Below are 16,886 nucleotides of genomic sequence, written 5' to 3'. Positions count from 1 at the left end.
ATCATACTCCTGTTCCCCTGTCATGTACGGTTTCGATCTTCTTTCAGCTCATACCGAAAATTTGTTCGGTGCAGTTCGCAAGCCTTGCTCTGACTTGCCATCAACTCTCTTGGTCGCCGGCCAAGGCCGACTACAAATCATGTCTATACTAGTGGTCTTGTATGTAGCACCCGGGCATGTGGGTGGTAATCTCTCTGGACCATTGAAGCTGTTGTTACTGCACGAGAAACGATGGAAAAGGCTATAGCGGTCCGAGGACGCAATGGTAACGTACGTTACGACATCGTTGATGTAACGGTGCTGATGCTGCAATGGCTCCGCATCCCGCCAGCTAGTGAGAAGGACGGATACGATCGTCTGGGCGAGCAGAAAAGTGTTGCCGTTTCAAGCTACGGTCAGCCCGCTTCACCCCCATCTCTCTTTCAATATATATGTATATTCTCTCTCTCTCTCTCTCTCAAACCCCATTTTGCTGTCCCGCGTGTTTACCCCTCTTCACCCCTCTTTCGCTGTTATACTCTTCCCCATAAAGATTTCCTCTGAGAACTAGGCGGCAGCGTACGGCTGGCGGGCCCCCCTTCAATTCATTCGATGCCGTTGGCGGCTCGATGTCTGACTGACGTCGCATTGCTGCAGTGTAGTGCATTAAGAGCAGTGGCACGTCTGATACTGGAAAGTAGTTAAAGCGAACCGTCGCAGTGTTGCTACTGTTGAAGTCTCAGCGGAAAACGCCGACATTAACCCAACGTCCTATTGTCCCTCGATGTCCCATTCGATATAGAGATATTATTCTCAATTCTCTCTTTCAAGCCGCGACGAAGACATTGGACCTTTCTTGCCGACATGCGCACTTCCCACTACTTTCCTACTATTCGTTCGCTTCGTGGAGCCGCCCGTATACATGGGAGACTACGTTCTTCCTGTGATCCTTCGCCTTTTCCGACCTTTAGTCAGTAGCCCGCCATTGTTCTCTCTCTCCTCTGTACTATCAGTACAGAGTCGCATGCACTGGGAATTAATTTTTCGTCAACTTAATCGGACCGATAGTACTGACGTGACCGCGAGTGCATATCGTGCAGCGCTTGAACTGACACCGCCTTCGTTAACTTCTGTCTATTTCCCTTAGTGAATAAAGTGTCTGTGAATTTGGTAATTCGCGTTATAGTTCACAAACTGCTATTGTAAACTTATCTATTTTTTCGATTGGCCTTTTCCCTTTCTTGTGGCTGCTATCGTCGGCTTGATGTACGTTATGCTTCGTTGGTAACTTTTATGTGGTGCCATTTTTTGAGACTTTATTGAATTGCTTCGGCCAAACAGAGGCGACGAACCCTCTTCCCACTGAAGTCTCATTCGGAACGTGAAATCTGGGTGAACTGAAGTGAGCTAGATAGATAGGATGATCGACTCGGCTAATCTCATGTACATAAACAAGTGAATTTTATAATGAAGAAAGCGCGCATAAGTGGTCGCAAAGCTACACATGCTTAGAAGGAAAGCCTGACAATTTTAAAAGTATGCTTCTTTTATCATTGTCTACTCTAAAAGTCTACGGTCAGACAGTGACGTTTGCAGCAAAGGGAAGAAAGAAAATTCGTCTTGGAAGAGATCAAAAAACTTTGGTTGAAATGCCCGACAAGATCATAAAGGATACATCTATCAACTCGCCATGCCCTTTTGGGCTTCCTTATTTGTAAACTATATTGCGCTGCCTTGGTAACACCGATGCTTTGCAATGGGTGATCTTATCTATGACGCGTTAAAGATGCACGTAAATGCGGGGCTAAGTAAACGTATTGCTGCGTTGCTGCTAAAATTAAATGAAGGGTAAAATAGTCTTGCGGATAACAACAACAAGACCTAATAAAGGTATCATTGAACTAAGATTATTCCTAGTACATAAACGATAACATTACCCATCATTAACCAAACAAAAACTAATTGTTATTATTACAGTAGATTTATTTCGTATTAATAATAACTGCAAGTCCAAAAAAAGACAATATACATTATTTTCTTTCGATAGGCTTAATGTCTAGTCTAATTTTACGCTTTCGTCGAAACGTATAGCTCGCGTTTGGCGAACGCGCTTAAATAACAGTACGGTAATAATGCTAAACCTCTATATAATCATTATCAATATCATCATTTAGTTGTCGATACAACACATGTACTTTGGTATTGTACAAAAATAGTGATCGCCTACTCGATCATTAGCCCCTTGTTATCCAATCCTTCCATTATGTCAAGGGTCTCCCTGTTCCAAAGCCCAGATCGCCTGGTTCCTTTCGTCTCGGGCTCCGACGCCAATCTGCTCGACCGTTTGATAGCATCTGTCAATAGCATTCAGTTTTTTTCACCTTCCACTTGCTTATACGTGCTCCTTTCTTACTCGCCATATATATATATATATATATATATATATATATATATATATACCTATATATCTGTTTTTGTATGTACTACAACTTACGCCTCTTGCAAGCGCGCTGTGTTTAAAGAGTGCGTCTTTCAGGGGGCGTCTCCGCCTAATGTTGAGCCTGTCACCACTCGCTGATCTGCGAATCCCTAAACTATTCATCTATACTTAACTTTTTTTATAGAATTGATTTTTTGTTTGTCGTGTAAACATCATCATATGATATTAGGTTTCCATATTTGTTACTTTCTTCGTATTGCGATTGCGCACTCCGTCAAGCCTTCGCGGGTCAGCTTTGAGTTATATTGAACATGCTCTAAGTCACAAATATGACCAGTTCGCAGTTGCTACCATAAACATACAGTCACCTCTGTCGCGGTCGATTTCCTGGGGTTCTACGCTGGTCCAAGATAGTGTTTTGCGCTTGTATAATGACGCGTTTCTTCCGTAATTCTAGTTTCGCATTTCTTAGCAGTTGTAATAGCAGCAACAACAGCAGCAATTTAATGACATTGGCATCTTTGTATTATGAACCCAGTTGGGTGGTGCCCTCAAACGCATTCCGGCGCCTCTCGAACTTCATTCTTGTACCTCATCTCGTTCGTCACGCGCTCTTGAATTTTTCATGTCTTCGTCAGGTCGACTATCTATTAACTATAGCACATGCGTACTTATAGCTTTAGTTTAAATCATCCACTTTATTTACCGACCGCTAATGACCGCTCGGTCTCCATTGTTAAATTTTGCTGGTAAATACTATACAAAACATGATCGTTAATATAGGAGCTAGTATGTCCATCAGTTTTGTCGCATTGGAATAGACAGGCCTGAATCAGATAGAGTTCTCTAACTGGTAGCCAGAACCAACGCGGACGAATCGATGAAGCCAGCTGAAATAGACTTTGCGCATCGATCGAATTTTAAGGCGCTTGGCCCTTTCCTCATTATCGCGACCTCGTCTTCCGTCCTGCTCTAAGTTTATTGGTTTGGCAATAAACTCGATTTACTTGTGTCTAACTACGAATAATATCGATCTACCTAGGTACAAATATTTTTTGTATTACTTATGGCAACAAAATCCTATAAAAACACACGTCACCTCCCTTCGGCTCTATTTCCTGCTCAGTCTCATCTTCCGTTACCCGTAAATTTCGCTGAGATTCCATGTTATCTATTAGTACAGCATACTCTAGTGGCATTACTAGAGTTTATCATGCTCTTAAAGTTAGTTTTGCTTTTTTCTTAAAGTTAGTTTTTTTTTTTTGAGATGCCTTTACTTCTCTGTCCCCATACAACGCTTTCAACAACATGTAACCGACAAATATTTGTCATCGGCACCAATACGAAATTCGCGGACAGTCTTTGAAGTAACCTGAACTTCACTACACATTTTTCCTTCAATCTCTCACACTTTTCTACAACGGATCCGCAGATGATCCGTCCATACGTTTGTTTTTTTTTGCTTCTGGTGGAAATCTTCGTTTGGCACGTGAAATGATTGTTTGGCACCAGTACATACGTGTAACTGCGGAGTCAGCTGCCGTACGGATCGGTCAACCAATCAACATGTATATATATATATACTCACCTTGAGAACACACGTCCCGCCATACGTTACTCGAATCGATTGTTATATAATAGACACGCCAAGGTCTTGGGCGAGACGATCTCTGTCGTCTCGGTTATATTGCTCTGATTCCTAAACTCTGATTTCGTCATACGTTTAGTGTCTGACAGCTTTAGCAACCTTTACTGAGCTAGATTTGCATCCCAGTCATCAGCAGTTACTAATTGTCTTGTTTTTTTTTTTCTTTTTCCTACTATCATTATTATTCGTATAGCAGAAATGGTGACAGTTCGTTGAGGAGCATAGAACGTGTGTATATACAGAAACAGGTTATGATTGTTGTATCTGCTGGAAGAAGCGTTGATTGGAACGGTCGCGTTGCCGTTGGGAGTCAATGTGATCCACCGCTGCTCAGATCTTGTGTGTTTCGGCGATATCACTCGTGACGTGCGGTGTAGAAGGGGTTGGTAAATAAGTCGGATTATCGACGCCGGAATCATCGTCAAACTGTAATGAGCGGAAGGTAAACACATTAATAAATGATGTACACATAATTTTTCACCTACGTTTTACATAGAGCTATCTATCGTTGCTCACGTTTTTGTCGGCAGTAAAAGCGCTAACGCAACGACACATATCTTTTTATTGCTACAATCAACTAGCAAACAATTCACTTATATCCAAAGTAAAATCATGAGTAGATTGTTATTTTCCATCGATCGCTCGCTCGCTAACGAAAAGCTTAATAAAGTAATAAGTAATCCGAATACGGCCCTGCCTACTGCGTTAGAATCACTTCAACCTGGCAGTACCGACCGTTAGGTAAATTACGTCTAGTTGATTACATGCATTACTTCTATTGCAAATCTGAAGCCACCTGAGCGTTTAAGATGTCGAGCTATGAACGATCGACAGCAGGCCCGTAGCGCCCCGCACAGTATACGCATATGTATATGCAGTGTCATATACATATGCTTTAAAGGCGGATACAAAGATATATCGATGGTATAACAGCCTTATTGGAGGGAAGCGAGAGAGAGAGAGAGAGAGAGAAACAAACGCCATATAACCTCGTGAGGATGAATTAGCTGGATGGAGGCGACGAGCTGGCGCTACTCAAACAGGCTGACACAGTCACAATCTTGTCGTTTCTGCCACTGCTCTAGCAGCTTCTGTTATCGCTATAGCGACTGGCGACGGTGGCTGTAAACTGTCAACAACTGCACTCCCTCAGGTCGTAACAAATAAGCGGTCGCGCCTGATGATGCTGATGAGGTTACTGCTGCTACCGCTGTCCTATGTTGCCCCTTTCCATGCTCGTCTCGTAGTAATATGCTATGGCGGTCGCTACGACTGTGACCACCGCTAGCCGTCTGTGCCTCGTTCCTTCCCGCCTAGCGGATATACATCACTTTCATTCTTCATTGTAGTATGATAAACGAAGATTTGACCACTCTGCTTCTGTTATTCGCAGTCGACAACCTGGTTGACGACCGATCGTCCTCAATAACAGTCGACTGTCTTGTCTTCAGCGCAGACTGTCTCTGCTTATCGTTCATTGTTCGCGGCAATTGCAAGAGAACGAAGCGGTAACATAAACATCGATCGCAGTTAATAGCGCTGTATGCGGATTGTCCTTCATTCCAACGAAGTTGCCCTCTTAGATTCGAACGCCCCGAGCCTTACAAAGTTCGTGCCAAGCCCCTCTGCCGCCATGCAAAGGAACCATTAATGTATAGTTGCACTAGAACGTTGCTTATCGTACTCATGGATGGATAGAGGCAGCAAGAGACAGCGATGATGCGAGGAAGCAAGGAAGCACAATGAACTGAGAGGGCTGGCTGTTTGCTGTCGTGTGTATGGGGCGTTGTTAGATATAGGGTAAAATATTTCGATGTTACTAATGGCTCATTGTTGACATGGCGTCAATTTACAGCATTTAAAAGCATTTAAATTTTATTGGTTTAACGCAAAAAGAAGCACAACGGGCGCTTAACGGAAGTGGCAATGGAGCGAAGCAGCCGAGGCAAGTTACGCCACTGGCCCATGGCACGATATGGTACAAGGTAAAGCGTCATTTGGCAATGAATTTCAGTTATTGTTGTCCTTAGGCTGTTCTCCTTGTCCCACAAAACGAACCGGTAAAATTATAGAGACATTTATTTTCTTCACCGTAGCGTCCACAACATATAGCATTGCTGGCTTACTGCTTATCTGTGCCTTTCTGCTAGGAAGCATTTCGCAGATAGATCAGGCAAGAGAATGTACACACACCTATTCGTATATATACGTGCATATTCTTAGGGGTACTTACGTACATGCCTAGATATCAGTAGTAGGCTGCCTCTATCATGTTTTTTGGACTTCGACTACACCCACTCTTTTACTCGATTTTTTTTCTACACGAATGGAAAAATAGTGCAGTACCAGTGTATGTAGCAATGCGCGCATGTTTAGTGATAGTGACTACTGAATGAACGAGCGGGCAGCTTGCCAGCCAGCAGCGCCACCAGCTACAAGGTTTGCTACAAAGATATATTGTTACGGCTTCTTTTGCCCTTGTACCCCGTAAGGTTGTATCTATGGAATAGGATGATATGGTGACGACGGCGAAGATGGCAGCAGCAGCAGAGACGGCTACGAAGACAACCTTCACCCTCTGCGCCAACAGCGTCTGCCCGGTTGACTGGTCGCCCCCCAACTAGTCATTTCGTTGCCCCTTTCGTTGGCTTCTTGCCTGCTTCGGTTGCCTTCGTGCTTCCTTTTCCCGTTCGCTTCGCTCGCTAAATTCTCAGCAGCAAGCAGGCCACTACCGTCACGACTAGTAGTGTTTGCAGCATCTTCTTTTTCTTTCTTCAGCCACCGCGTTTTGCCCTTATTTTTTCCTCATCAGCTGTCGCTTGTCGTTTTTTCCTTTTCCGCCACCCTTCTACTTGAGACTGCAAACTCATCGTTGGCGGTATCGTCTTCGTCGAAGTTTTCGTCCTCTTTTTCCAGCTCCCCTCCAAATCCTGTTCTTTTGCAGCCACTAACGTCGTATAAGAACAAACATGAGTAGGAACGCAAAGACGGCCGTGCCTCAGATGCTATTGCGGCTAACGCCGTGTAGGCATAAGTCGAACTCATGCAGTATAAGGTACTGTCAACGAGTACCGAGTTCGGTCGGGGATGGACGAAAGAAGGAACGAAGGGGACGTTACTACACGGAAAAAAGCAAACTGTAGGAAAGTACTGCTTGTGCAACGGTGTGCCGCGTCCAGTAATAACTCCACTAGAGTAGCTCCACTAGGCATATGTCGGTTTGTATAACAAACTGCCCGGACTGCGCACAGGTTCCTGGTAACGCCTGCAACGAGAGTCTCGTACAGGTCGTTCGATGGCTACTTTTGCCGCTGATCTTGCCATTGCTGCTTCTAGGTTGGAAAAGCCCTTAGTGAAGTGTAGTAGAACGATTGTGTCGGGAAAACTGGCGAGTACAAAAATGTTACCGCCGCGTTGCTTTCTATGCCTGTGCCAAGCCCTGACTTAGCACCTGGTCCTGTTTGGCCGTTATCCCTCAGTTCAAGCCCCTTTAACTTTTTTTATTCGCCGCCTTTGGCTAGCGAAATGACCAGGGTAGACGCAAAGGCTGGTTGCCAGCCGACTAAAGGGTAGAAAGGAGGAACAGGAAAGTACTGCAAAACGAGCTGCAACTCCAACCCCTTCCACTGTTCGAACGAGCGAAGAACAGCAGCGGTAGCATCAGCACCACGGTAGCGGGCCGGAAGGTCTCCCAGTAAATCAACTACCGAGGAAGCGAGCGAACGAGCACCGAACCAACTCAGCAAGACTTCACCCGGCGTTGCCTTCGACCATCTTCTTAAACTCGTAACGCGTACACACAACGTCATAGGCCGGAAGACGAACTAAGAACTTTTAGGCGCCCCAACGCCACCGCGACTGCTGCCAGGCCATTACAACCACCTCGATATGCCATAGCCCCACGAGCGTCAAGCCTTCGTCGACGACCACCCGGTACCAAGTCTACGTTCAACGTTTGCGCGAAGTGAGGCATTCACTCTTTACACAAAGAGGAGTTCATGTGTTATACGACGGGCGAACGCACCGTCTCGCCGTGTCCCGTCTCCTCCCGCTGCTTACAATACTCGATTTCGCGCGCATGATGATAGAAAACGCCACGGTTATTTAAGAGGGACTTGCAGGACGCGGGAGGAGGGCGGGGAAGGTAGTCGAGGTTGGTTCTTTGAAAGTTAGCAATACGGAAACCCTAGATAGGCAGTGCGACGACACAGTGCGGTGCGCTCAAATAGCATAAAAACCTCATGTCCTGCTGCTTTCCTGCTTGCTTTTGCTCATCAATGGATATTATTCATTTAGGGGGCAAAAAGCCGTGACGGGAATTTGGTAACTGTGCAGGTCCAGTGAGATATACCCTTACAAATTTACAAGGCTACATAAGCTGGCGACATACAATCCAGATAAGGTTTCAGCTATGGAACACAGAAGAAATGTGTACAACAGTTAAAACGTCAACGTAATACAAAAAAAGGCTGAACGAAACAATCCAGCCATGGAAAATCGAACAGTCTAACGGAACCTTTAGGCTGGCCATTAGTCAGCATTTTCATGACTGCACTGTAATGTAACCGAAGAAAAGATTTAAGGACAAAACGGTATTCCAAAGATACTACTCTGATAAAATGAGCTACCGTCCCCGCATATTTGCTTTTTGTGGGACCCTTGTTTAGTCACTTAGGGGATCACGTATTCTGAACCTCAAATATTACGATAAAGAAATCAACGATTGTGGAAAACAAAATTCAAACAACTTATCGCATGTCAGTTGCCACTCACCGAATGATTTTTTGTTAATTGCTCAGTGGACTGGGTCGTGTTGCTCTTGGAAAAGTTTTTTGATCCGACTCCAGACGGGAGGGTGCGGGAATGCTTCGGCGGATAATTATACGATCTGCAATGATCAAAAGCGGTATTGATTATTAAAGAGAACTGTAACTTAGTAGATATTCTTTATTATAACAAAACGTTTTTCTCAAGAAAATGTTGTCCGGGCTCGGTGGCCTAGAGGTGCCTCTTTGCGTCGCTATTTTTACCAATTACAGTATTACAAGAATTTTATTTATTAATTAACAATCTGCGCTCGAGAATTAGAGAGAAGCCAGACGGCGATAAAATGATAGAGTTGTCTGAGCGATAATTTCACACAGCGGCATCGGCCAAGCATTTATATTGGACAATATCAACAATTCTACCCTTCCTGCCATATCCTAAATCATTGATTCACATTCATTTAGGAGTAATCCTACTCTATTACTATTTCAAGTGTTTTGTTTCGAGACAAAATGTATGCGATTCTCTCTTAGGTAGCTGGGGTCTTCCCAAGACCAGCCAGACAAACTCGAGCACGAAAGAAGCGAAGCCATAGATTCGAACTATTGGAATACACAAAGCTTTACTGCGAAGCTCCGCTGGTCGACAGCAATAACGGATATCGTCGAGCGCTGCACCTTGTGTTAAGGTTTATCCGTTCTGACTCGATTCGCAGGAACAAAGGACGCCGGGAGCTGCGTTACCGCCACAGCCAAAGCAATCATCAAAGCGGCAGCTAGGGATCTGAGGGGCTGAGGGAGCTGCTCTCCGTTTGAAACTTCGCGTGAAGCTGCTGCTAGCCGCAGATTCCGGCAATCAGCAGAGAACCCAGTCGCTCAGTAAAGTTTAATTATGGCCATCACTTGGTTCAGACGAGCGTTACGTTAAGTTGAATTGAAAAACTGGAGCAGCAACCAAAGGTATCGAAAGATAGTTAAGGAGTCCCGTGGGATGTTGTTGGGCTTTATAGAACCAGCAGGGCTAAAGCGAGCTACTGCAGGGTCCTGAGGTTGCTGCCTACCAAATGGCTGCATCTTTTCATTAGGACAAGAGCATGCCTCAGCGGTAGTCACGGCGGAAGCAACATATATTATATAGGTTGCAACACGAGCAATGCAATATAAGAAGCTGCCGGAAATGCTCGACATTCGAACAACACGTTAATGGTTTCACGGCAATGCACGTAGGCTATGGTGTACGTCCATACGACGCGCTTTTCTACGACGCGGAGTGAGATCCAGGCCAAGCTTGCCGTTGTTGAGCTTATCCCATGCTCGATTCCACAACTGTCGAATGCTAAATCAATCTGCTCTGACTGTTTCAGATGCTCACTTATAGAGAGCGAGCGAGTGTGCAAGTAATAAAAGAATAATGACTTCTGAAAGCACTAGAGCTGTCCAATCCAGTACTTCTGACATTGGAAATACTGCATTGCGGACCAATTTTGATATTATCACAGATATAATGGCAAGCGGCTTAGGGGATGTAGGGTAAGTGTGAAATAAGCTCATTCATATTATTAGGGAAAATCACAGATTATGAGTACTAGCTGGAGACTGGTACCCTACTCATGCCCATCGCGGCTTCGGTGAATTCGGTCAAAATCTGATACAAAATTATGTTCTTTGTGATTTTTTGCTTAGATATAGCACCAAACACTCTAGTTCAGTACAAAAGGACTAAAATTTAGTAACGCATAGTAATGATGGTTACGGGTAGAAAAACCACCCACGGGCAAATTCTTCGGTATTTTCTTAAATCTGTCAATTCTGTGCTCTGTATTTATCTACCTCTGAAACGAGGACGCTGAATAAACTCGATACTAATGTGATGGTACTGAGGCAGTAATCTATTCTTATCTAATGCTCCTATTTGAGAGCTGACTTCATATATACACTTTTTTTTTCAGAGTAATAACGCCTCATTTAACTACCTTCTGGAGAAACTTTCCATATCGTATCATACGATAGAACGGCGCAAGTACAAAAACTAAATCTTATTCATGGACTTTACTGGTCGGGTTATGCCACCCAAAAGCAAGTCAGTGCCTTTTTTTCATTTGGACAATAACAATATTCTTTGATGAAACTAAGCATGTCCAAATACAGTATGTCCCACCTGAATCGACTCCTTTCAGGCGAAAAATCGACGCGAGGCCTTATCGCTAAATTGTTGGGCCTTATAGCCGGAGCCGCCCGGCTTGTGACATGCGGCCCAGCTGTTCCATGCGTGCCCATCGCACGCGGTGCGCCAGAAGGCGTCACGTCGTCTAGGGGGACTAGACAGGTGTCGAACGGCTGAACAACACCGGGACCGAATGGAGTCACAGGGCTTAAGCAGCCCGAGTATTCGCTCGCGGTTGGACTGTAATTAGATAGAAAAAAGAGGAGAAATGACCATAATAAACTGAACATGCTTGCCTTCAGGATCTAATATATTTGTTATCTTTCATTTCGTCATCAGTAACTAACAGCTAATAATTAACAGTTGTTTTCTTATCGTACTTGAATATTGAGACATAGTAAAAAAGAAATTAATGTAGCAAGAATTACAATATAACGATGCTATCAGACATAACTAGGAATTAGATGATAATCAAATAGCATCTGTTTTTATCCTTGTTGTTGATCGACTGTTTATTGCACATAGTGATTTAAAAAATATACTTCAGCTGCATAGCTAGATAGGGCAAACAGATGAACTACGTGCTGAAGTAGTTCAATACGTAGTATGCCTTACGGAGTGTCAAATGCGCTCTCATTTTTACAAGTAGTTAAGGGAAGCACGAGTGATGCCGATAACATTGACATACGATCTAAGAAGGGAATATGAATAAAGATACTTCTATATAAAGACACAAAAAAGCAGCGACTTGCTTGACCCATATATATATATATATATTCTGGCTGTGTGTAATCTCACAGGACTCGTTCTTGCCTGAGGGTGGTCAGCACGCTTAAAGTGTTTCATTTATTCTCGTAGGCGCTGACCGCCGTTGCAAGGCAAATCTTTTCAGAATGGCAATATTCGGACCTCGAAGTAGGACAGAGTCAGTGACGGGTGAAATAAATGACAAAAAGAATGAGGAAGGTCGAGACGAGAAAATTGAATACGAGCATTGCGGAATCAAGCCGTTGGTTCCCTAACGTTCTCAAGTGGCTTCCCAGCCGGTCAGCGTTCCAGAGAGCTCCTTTCTACTTAATTATCGAGCTTGTTCGTATGACACGACGACAAAACTGCTAAAGACCCTTGGAAAACGCCAACACGTGGGACGCAAAGATAGCAAAGAAGAAGGAGGTCATAGGGAACGACTACGAAGAGATGACCAACGAATTCTGACCGTTGTCGTGGCTCGTCTACCGCTGCCGCCTTCATCACCGCCATCGTTCTTATCACATCCCGCTACGGTGGCTGGCAACGTTCTGACGGCAACACATCCGCTGACGCCTGCAGCTACCATGAGCGTTTGCTACTCCTATTACTACTACAACTTTCCAGTCGTCGACCTAGCATAGGCAACAAACGAGGAAGCCACTGCGAAAACAAATGAGGGAGATCTAATTTCAACATTTTGCACTTGATCGTAGTTATTTAGCCAGCAGTGAGCTGCTTTGGCGTTCAGCTACTACTGATGTAGAGTAAGGCTGAACTGAATAACAGCGACGGCCCCCCTTCAGTACGATTAATGTGCGAAAGAGAGACGGAAGGAGCTATAGGACTGCCACTAGAGAAGAGCTTGACCGAGAGGGCCGCTGTGCCGCTGCTGCTATTAGAGTGGTGCGTCCGGCTAGGCCGGCTGACGATTCTCATTTGGCCTTTCTGCCGACACCGTCGCATTCTAGCGCGGTATGGACGAAAAAGAATTTTCTTCTCATCGTCTCGCTCGACCCCTTACCCCGTGCCCCTAAAGCCTCAATCCTCTCTTTTGCAGCAGTTGATGTCGTCCTGTCTGCTTACCACTCGTTCGAGCGTGCTGTCGGGAGCTGTTACTGCCTGCCGACAAGTTAATCCCTGGGTAATAGAATATCTGAGGCGGATCCGCCAGGAGCAACCACGAGGAGCCGGAAGGACCGAATGGCACCCGATGTGTCCGTTGTCTGCGGCGACACTAATCTGTTTATAGGCAGGTCTCCAGGCCTCTGGCAGGGGCAGCTCGCCTTTGCCAAGAAGTGGTCCTAGCGATGGCGGTGGATGTGGAGAGGTGCCGACATGACCTAGTGGAAACCAGCCAAAACCAACTAAAGTGCTACAGCACTAGTTCGCTATTGAGTTTTCTATAGTTGCGCTCGTCAAAGCACTAAAAGTGGCAGCGTAAACGTAGCAACAAACACTGTTGCTCCAGCGGAAGCCGCTGCACTACCGCTGATCGAAAACACTCTTCAAGAGGTCAAAAGGACGGCCACGGAAACGAGAGGACGAATCGGCCAGCTGGAACGCCGAAGCGGAAAGCTTTCACAGATTCTGAAGGAGGTTGATAGGAGAGATACGGGAGAATGAGCGATCATAAAACTAAAGAATATGGTGGAGGCGATAAAAGCAGACGGTTAGTCAACTGAAACAAGTTGCCCAGAAGCCATAAGTATCACCTTAGTGGCTGAAATGGCCAAATTGCCGTAGCTGTTGCGATACACATAATTTCACACACCTTCTCAGCCAAAGTTGAGTCAAGGTAATATTGAATTAAATAACAACACGTTTTTTTATAGTGGATATTCAGCAAGAATCGGAACTGAGATATCTCTTGATATTCCCTTGCTATATTAAAAGACCGTTCGCTTTATCGGTCAGCCAGCCGGGAGACGACGCAGTATTGTCAGCGTCTATGCGCGTATTCCAGAAACTAGCTTAGACTGTGCCGGTGTACAAAGTTATGCTTTAAAATATTCGTCAAGCAGAAATTTCTAAGGGCAATAGCAAATTAGCAAGGAAGAATCGTCATTGTAATAGCTGGCGTACCATATTAATGTGGTGGCCTTTAAAGGGTAGCAATAGGACAACTGCAAATCAGTCTACGACACGGTAGCACGCACCATTTTTCAATAATTTAGATCTTGCATAGATCATTCTGTACTCGATAAGGTAAACACCTATCGGCTTTGTTTGATAGCCTGAATACCACTTAAAGGGTTCGTCGCACAATAAGATGTTGAAATATCATTATACTTGGACTATATCCAAAGGTAGCGTTGCCGTTGTGACTTAGTTGGTACAACTAATCTAATTATAATGCATCGTAGACAGATTTAAGCGTTACACAAAAATTATCATCATCGCTGTCCTAGTCACTAGTGCTTCCAGTTAATATATTGACATTTATCCGTCATCAAGTTATATCCGAAGCTAGGCGATCATTACTTATGTATGAAAATATATACGAGGCTAGCTACCGTATCGCTTCCAAATACCCCTCGCGGTTTTTGATTCTGTGCTTTGCGCACAAACTCATATATTATCCGCGACAATAACGAAGATTGTAATAAGGCTTCTGTGGAACGATTATTAATAAAAGACATACATTACTTAAAAATAGACCAGGTTTAACTTTCAAACCGGGATCCGTTTATGCAGCAAACGGATAATTGTGTGTCCAGGGTGAGACGTAAACGTGAACCAGTTCTCCCACAAGTTCGCGTACCGTTTGCGCTCTTGTAGGCGCTTTACGTTCGTTCTTGTGTTCACCGACTCATTCGTTTTCTTCCTTTCGTCTCATGCTACACTACTAGGATCGTAGGATATCCGGAGTCCATTCCGTTGTCGTTATTGCCGTTATGGTCGTTGCCGCCGTAACAGCGAATGAAAAATGCCATGCACAAACTTGTGAATGGCAGCGCCACCACGGCGAAATAAGACCGGGGCAACTGCGGTCGGTCTGTCAGGTAAGCTGCCTGGGCGACACCGGCTGAAGCATCCGGAATGTCCCGCTGCCTTCCTGCCTGCAGTGTTTAGGGCGCTGCCGCGACTCTCAGTCATTAGCAGCGTCTCCCCTGAGATAAGTCCGGAGGAAAGTGGATTTGTCAGTCAGACGGGCGGAGTGCCGCCTGCAGAGTCAGTCATTCCGCCACTACATGTAGCGTTTTTCGTGGTACATATCGACTTCCTTCACGTCAGGACCGACATGACGCCCGAGTTCCAACAGTCTCCTGCAATGCCGCACTCCGGTCTGCCTGCCTCTATTACCACCGGTACCGGCGACTCTAAGTTTTGGTAGAGCGAGTGTAACAGCGGTGTTTACCGAAGAGATGGGATACACAGGCCTCCGACAAAAGAGTTCATAACCGCTCCTCGACCATGTAACCCCAGCTCCATGCTCTGTTAACCACCCTTTCTTTCTCTCTCTGTTTGTTTTTGCGTTGCGCAATGAATGCAACTTGCTTTTTCGCCCGGGCAGTTGTCGGGGGTGTGCACCCCCTTGCCACTGGAGACTCAAACATGTCATGTTGGCTTCTCCTGCATCCGCCACCCGGTCCACCATCGAGAGCCGAATGAAACTTGCACTGACTCGAGAAAAAGACAGCGATCCGCAGGCCGCTAACAGGGCAATCTTTCTCTCGCGTATTTAATTCTTCTATAGTTTTCTTCATGACACACTCGTACCATGCGAAAAAGAGAGGGAGAAGGTGCTAACGGAAAAACAAACGGACATCGACGTCTGCTAACATGGCTCACTGTGTTCACCACCCACAATCCTACCAGGATTCACGACCAGAAAGGCAGCATTCAGAAGGACTATCGGGACACAAATCCAACGAACTTTTACTACTCTTCACGTGAAGAGCGTCGTAGACTAGTAGAGAAATGATTCGTACAGCATGCCCCAAGAGAGAAAGAAACAATTCGTCATAGACTCGGAGAGTGGATTCAAGCCAGAAAAACAAGGGTAAACTGGTTGTCACTTATTTTCACTCGGTTTCTTAAAAGAAAAACAATTCCGTATCTGTGTTGAATTTCGAACAGTAATATAGGGAAAAAGCATGAGAATGTTTGATGTGACCTTGCAGATATAAAAGCGATAAAGTGTATATACTTAAGCACTGAAAAAAAATACTAAACTTGACCACACTAACTTTATCGTCATTGACAACATACCCATGTGAATGGGTTCTCTAATAATTGAACCAAGCTGATTGCTGGAGACTTTAAATCGTTTACTTATGCTTCATGACCATATTTTGCGATAACTGCATCTTGCGTTACGTAAACGTACATGAGAGACAATAACAGACGTACCTGTAGAGTGTGTGCGCGCGTGGAATTCGGTTATTAAAGTCAACATTGCGTGAATGTGACCGAGGAGTTTGGGCCGCCTCGAGAAGATCGAGCGTTTTTGAAGATGGTGAGCGGCGGCAGCATCGGATCGAACAGATGACACAGGCGATAAATAGCACGATACAGAGGAGAACGATGACGGCGACTAGGATGATTAGTTCTTCGCGATACGTCGGAAAGCGGCCTGCGCGGGTTATTGTTGGACGGGTCATTAGATCGACCTGATGTTCCGCACTAGAACGATGCGAGTACGACCAAAATATCAACGAGTCATAGATGCACACGAAGAGCACCAATAAACGTTATGTAAAATAGAAAAGAGACAAAAAGCAAAAAAAAAAGATTAATTATTATGGATATTATTTGGTAGATAGTCGAACCACTTCTATCGATGACGGACAAGATCTTGTTGTCGCTGCATACTGTCGTTTGAGAATTTTTGTGATATTCCTAAAACGAACAGCTAGCCCTACTATTACTAATTGTTGTATTCTATCTAACATTCGTTGGAAAGTATCACCTTTGGATTGAAGGTTAAGGTAAGGATTACTGTTGGCCGAATATGGTTTTGTCCGATTTGACATTTTAACTTATTACGCAGTGCAATACGATAGTTCTCAAAAGATTGTGGAATAACTGTGGTTATCAGTTTTTATAATTCTTTGATTAGATAGATTTTTACCTTAAAATAAAGTGTGATTTATATTACAAATATTATCCACGAGGTTCTGTCTCTTTTTTCTATAT

At 44.6% G+C, this 16,886-nt stretch overlaps 1 protein-coding gene across 6 annotated transcripts in view; it reads right to left on the bottom strand.

The window, feature by feature from the left end:
* Window positions 1-1,938: 1,938 nt before the first annotated feature.
* The window catches only part of LOC111253668 (uncharacterized), a 106,935-nt gene continuing 91,987 nt past the window's right edge, over window positions 1,939-16,886 (bottom strand). For 5 of the 6 annotated variants that reach the window (XM_022813428.2, XM_086976881.1, XM_022813418.2 and 2 more), the window contains 4 exons: window positions 16,101-16,373; window positions 10,992-11,237; window positions 8,841-8,955; window positions 1,939-4,493 (listed from right to left, as the gene is read on the bottom strand). In XM_022813428.2, coding sequence (XP_022669163.1) covers window positions 4,398-4,493; window positions 8,841-8,955; window positions 10,992-11,237; window positions 16,101-16,373 — 730 coding nt within the window. In that variant the 3' untranslated portion in view covers window positions 1,939-4,397. The remainder of the gene's footprint in view (window positions 4,494-8,840; window positions 8,956-10,991; window positions 11,238-16,100; window positions 16,374-16,886) is intronic. The other variant, XM_086976987.1, reaches the window with a different exon arrangement.

The sequence above is a fragment of the Varroa destructor genome, unplaced genomic scaffold, assembly GCF_002443255.2.
Source record: "Varroa destructor unplaced genomic scaffold, Vdes_3.0 BEIS01000001.1, whole genome shotgun sequence".
In the NCBI taxonomy this organism is placed as follows: domain Eukaryota; kingdom Metazoa; phylum Arthropoda; class Arachnida; order Mesostigmata; family Varroidae; genus Varroa; species Varroa destructor.
This window is presented reverse-complemented; position numbering and strand designations above follow the sequence as displayed.